The sequence below is a fragment of the Engraulis encrasicolus genome, chromosome 6 (genome assembly GCF_034702125.1).
Source record: "Engraulis encrasicolus isolate BLACKSEA-1 chromosome 6, IST_EnEncr_1.0, whole genome shotgun sequence".
Lineage (NCBI taxonomy): Eukaryota > Metazoa > Chordata > Actinopteri > Clupeiformes > Engraulidae > Engraulis > Engraulis encrasicolus.
In genome coordinates this window covers 43,697,900-43,702,899 of record NC_085862.1, presented here as the reverse complement: position 1 = coordinate 43,702,899, position 5,000 = coordinate 43,697,900, and the positions used below count along the sequence as shown (strand labels likewise).

The following is a 5,000-nucleotide window of genomic DNA, read 5'->3' as shown; positions in this document are numbered from 1 at the left end:
GAGAGAGAGAGAGAGAGAGAGAGAGAGAGAGAGAGAGAGAGAGTGAGCAGAGCAGGCTGGCGGTCCAGTCTATGGGTGTCCTCTACGGTCTTCTATAGGGGACTCAGTGAGCAGTAAAGCAGTCCACTGTAGCCATGAAGCCAAACCATCTGCTCGTCTTGGAAGAAGTAATGAGACAAGCGCATAATTTTCCTTTGTCCTCTCTATCTCTTTCTCTCTCCCTCAATTCAATTCAATAATGCTTTATTGGCACAACAAATAGGGCATCCATTCCTATATTGCCAAAGCAGTCATACAAATCATTAGAATCCCAAAAAGAAAAGAAAGAAGGCAGAGATATGGCTGTATATACATCCAACTATATGCAACAGTGAACAGTGAACTCTCTCTCTCTCTCTCTCTCTCTCTCTCTCTCTCTCTCTCTCTCTCTCTCTCCCTTCTTGCATGCTTTTCCTTATTTTCTCCTTCTCTCTCTCCTGTCTCTCCATCTCTCTCACACACACAAACGCTCTCTCTTTCTCTCTCTTGCACTCGCTGTCTCTCTTCCTCCCTCACTCACTCGTAACCCAAGGACAATGTGTCCTGAATAATGTGCACTGTCCTTCCTATTTCCCCATAAAAGTCAGTTTATGGCCAATTAAGAAGAAGACTCTACAGTAGACAAGGCTGTGTGTTGAGTATGGCCATTCATTCTCTATTCTCCTTTAGCAGAAGACTCTGATCTCGGCAAGATTTTGCTTTGTACTGGAGCATGACATGCACACACACTCGGAAGCATCCATGTACAAATGCACACAAACACACACACGCACGCGCGCAAACGCAATCGCATATGTGTGCGCATGCACACACACAAACACACAAACGCACATGTGTACACAGTACAAACACATACACGCAAACGCACATGTGTACACAGTACAAACAAATACACGCAAACGCACATGAGCGCACACACAAACACAGGAACATATGGAAACAGGGACACATGGAAACAGGGACAGACACACATGCACACACACATGCACACACACACACACACACACACACACACACACACACACACACACACACACACACACACACACACAGAAGGACAATCACAAGCTCCACAGTGCCGTCCGACATGCATGAGTAAGAAACCACACACAGCCTGATATATAACACTGCCAAGGCACACACACACCTTGGCAGGGTTATATCAAGCTGTGTGTGTGTGTGTGTGTGTGTGTGTGTGTGTGTGTGTGTGTGTGTGTGTGTGTGTGTGTGTGTGTGTGTGTGTGTGTGTGTGTGTGTGTGTGTGTGTGTGTGTGTGTGTGTGTGTGTGTGTGTGTGTGTGTGCGCGCGCGCGTGTGTGTGAGTATGTATGCTGTGCAACCATGGTGATTCTGACGAAGCCAGGCACAGGTATCCATGGAAACCAGTGTGAATCGTGGAGCTAAAAGTGGGTGAGAAAAATGCCATTTGACACTTCTCAAACAAGCCCAAATGCCAACGAGTGGCCCGGACATGCCTGGGACGTGAGGTCCCTACAAAAACACAAAGGCGGGGAATCAGATGGGGAAGCTGCTCACAGAAAGGGTGTCATGGTGGGTTATGTGTTTTTAATGCAGCTCTCTGTGTTTCTCTCAGCACTTGGCAGTTACAGCAATCGCCTTGACAACAAACTCCTCTCACCTTGATGAGGTCCAATGAAAAGAGGAAGATTTTGTAATGTGAATCTAATCATTCCTAAAGGTGCTTTTACAAGCACTGTGATATCGGCTATCCATCTACCCACCTTGACAAACAAATGTTCAGCGGGAAGCTTTTCTTTTCTTTGAGAACACATTACATGACATAGAGGGCCAATATCACATCAGGCAAACAGAGCTGTCTGTGACCGTGACTTTCTTGCTTTCACCCAGGATGGAACAGGCCACCCAGACAACAATTGCCATCACCCCATCAGTGAGTCTGCACAGTGCAAATCCATCAGTCCAATCTCTGCTCCATTTGATTCTTGTGCTGCTAATCCTTTTCAAGGATGCTGGCTGCCAATGTCACTGCTAGACATCTGAAGGACAGTCAGGAATTAAAACAGCTCTGCCCAGTTTGCTTTGTACTATCTCGCTAATGAAGCCATTTTGTTTACTGTATAAATGTTTATAAAGTATAGGACACACACACACACACACACACACACACACACACACACACACACACACACACACACACACACACACACACACACACACAGGACTACTGACAGGCGGGGACAAAGGGGTATGTTGTCCCGGGCCCAGGGAGATAGGGGGCTAAGAATTGGGTCCCCATTACATTGCATGTATTGGGTAGGGGGCCCTTTCAGATGACCTTGTCCCGGGCCCAGCAAAAGCTGTCAGCGACCCTGCGCGCACACACACACACACACACACACACACACACACACACACACACACACACACACACACACACACACACACACACACACACACACACACACACACACACACACACACACACACACACAGGACAGGACATACAGTGCTTTAGCCGAAACGTACACATTGACCAATCCGTACATAAATCTCGGCGTGCTAAGCCATAAATCATACTAGGTAAGTGCTCCTGTTTCCGTGGCGACACTCGACCCCAGCGGATGCTTACGGTGAACCGCCGTCTCTCCAACACCGCGCGCAAACGCGCGTCCCTGGAGCTTGCCGCAATTTGCAGCCTATAGACTGGATGATTGATTAGACTGGGAACTAAATAAGTGTGACACACCAGCCAGGGCCAGAAGCGGGGAGAGTACGTAGGCAGGGTTGGTGTGCTGTAGGTGTGGGTATTACGTAAATGTGGAGATGGAGATTGGTTGTATACAGTAAACAATAGTGATAATTTAATACTTAGAGAGTTGATTTAATATCTTCTAGAGTGTAATTCGGTACTCTGTAAGGGTTGAATTAACACTGCATTTTTCTTACTGTGCAAGTGTGGGTGTTACGTAAATGTGGAGATTGGTTGTTGGTTGGTGGTGGTAAGGGGGGGGGGGATGTGAGCTCCAGTGCATTCCGCCAGTGCAAACGCCACAGTTGCGTTTAATCCACAAACCAATTAAAGTCTGTCCATGCAAGAGAAGGCATAGAGGCCCCCCACTGAGACTGGCTGGACGTTAGCCGGTCTAACTGGTCGAACAACCCTGGAAGTGGGCCAACAAGCTCTTCAAACTACTGGGAGAGTAGTGGGCCTCCTCCAGCTTACAGTACACACACAGTAATATGCTCTGTTAATTCACCACTTCATAGATACATTCTACTATAGAAGATGAAATTAACTCTCTACTGTACATGTTGAGCAAACACTGTGAAATTGTGGACTTCTCCAGTCCAAATAGTGGATTTTTACAGTATCATCATGAGGCTCGAAACTATATTTGGACTGTTCATTCCTGAAGGACATTATTACAGATGGATTGTTGAAACAGTTACACAGTTAAACTACAACTATAATGTGATAGACTGCATATTGACTGGTTGCGTAAACTTCTCTTTTTTTAACTTTTCAAACTTTGTAACTTTTAACTTAAATGTTTTGACTGTTATAAAAGTAAAGACTGCACTCTGCAGCAGCACCCTTTGCATGGATCATGTAAAACAGCCCTCAGCAGGGTTTCATTCTGTAGCCGCCTCTGTGTCTAGTCATCTATGAATGCTGATGTGACATTTGCTGGTACAACATCCCTTAATAGAGACACTCAGAGCCCCGTACAGTAGCAGCCTTGGCTGGTCCCAAGACAAAATCATCTGAAAGGGCCCCCTCCTGAACACATACAATGAACTGAGCACCCAATTCCGGGCCCCGTCCCCTCTCTCTCCGGGCCCAGGACAACTGACCCCTTTGTTGCCGCCCCCCCATCTTAGAGACATCCAGAGCCCCATAGCAACCTTGGCTGGTCCTAGGACAAAAACCAACTGAAAGGGCCCCCTCCCGAACACATACAGTGTACTGAGTACCCAATTCTGGGTCCTGGGCCCCCTCCCCTCTCCCTGGGCCCAGGACAACTGACTCCTTTGTTGCCGTCCCCCACCAGGGACATCCAGGGTCCCGTAGCATCCTTGCATACAGTAGCTTTGCATGTCTCCCCCATCTCCATCTCCATCTCCATCTCCATCTCCATCTCCATCTCCATCCCCATCTCCATCCCCATCTCCATCTCCATCTCCATCCCCATCCCCATCCCCATCCCCATCCCCATCCCCATCTCCATCCACATCCCCATCCCTATCTCTATCTCCATCCCCATCTCCATCTCCATCCCCATCCCTATCTCCATCCCCATCCCCATCTCCATCCCCGTCTCCATCCCCATCCCCGTCCCCATCCCCATCTCCATGCCTCACCAGATCTGTGAATTCGTTGCTTCCCAAGTCTAGGCGCTCCAGCTGTGACAATCTGTGTATTGACCTGCAACAAACAAGAGACAAGAGAGAGCAGCTTCAGACAACTGGCACACTCGCAAATGTACACGTGCGTCACGCAAATGTCTGTTAGTGTATGTGTGTGTGTGTGTGTGTGTGTGTGTGTGTGTGTGTGTGTGTGTGTGTGTGTGTGTGTGTGTGTGTGTGTGTGTGTGTGTGTGTGTGTGTGTGTGTGTGTGTGTGTGTGTGTGTGCATGCCTGTGTGTGTGCCTGCACGTGTGTGTGTGTGTGTGTGAAAGCAGTACCATGTGTGCTCTGTGCAGTGAGATGATGTGTGCAGTGACAGCGTACCATTTATAGAATGCAGAGTCATGATACTGTATCCTGGTGCAAGAAGCCAGTATCGTGATATGCCCTTTCAAAGTTCTGTTACCCTTCAGCCCGGAAACCATCCACATGATATGATATGATGTGATGGTGCTTCCAAGCTTCAAATCATCATCATTATTGTTTTTAAAAACAATTTCTACATTATTAGTAACCCTATAAACAATCATCAAAAAGATGCATCGAACCATAGGTCAAAAATCATGATACGAA

At 47.5% G+C, this 5,000-nt stretch overlaps 1 protein-coding gene across 1 annotated transcript in view; it reads right to left on the bottom strand.

Moving 5' to 3' along the window:
• lrrc7 (leucine rich repeat containing 7) overlaps positions 1-5,000 on the bottom strand; it is a 124,321-nt gene that overhangs the window by 44,166 nt on the left and 75,155 nt on the right. Inside the window, exon 7 of the mRNA XM_063201711.1 lies at positions 4,383-4,446. Within this exon, the coding sequence (XP_063057781.1) occupies positions 4,383-4,446 (64 nt within the window). The remainder of the gene's footprint in view (positions 1-4,382; positions 4,447-5,000) is intronic.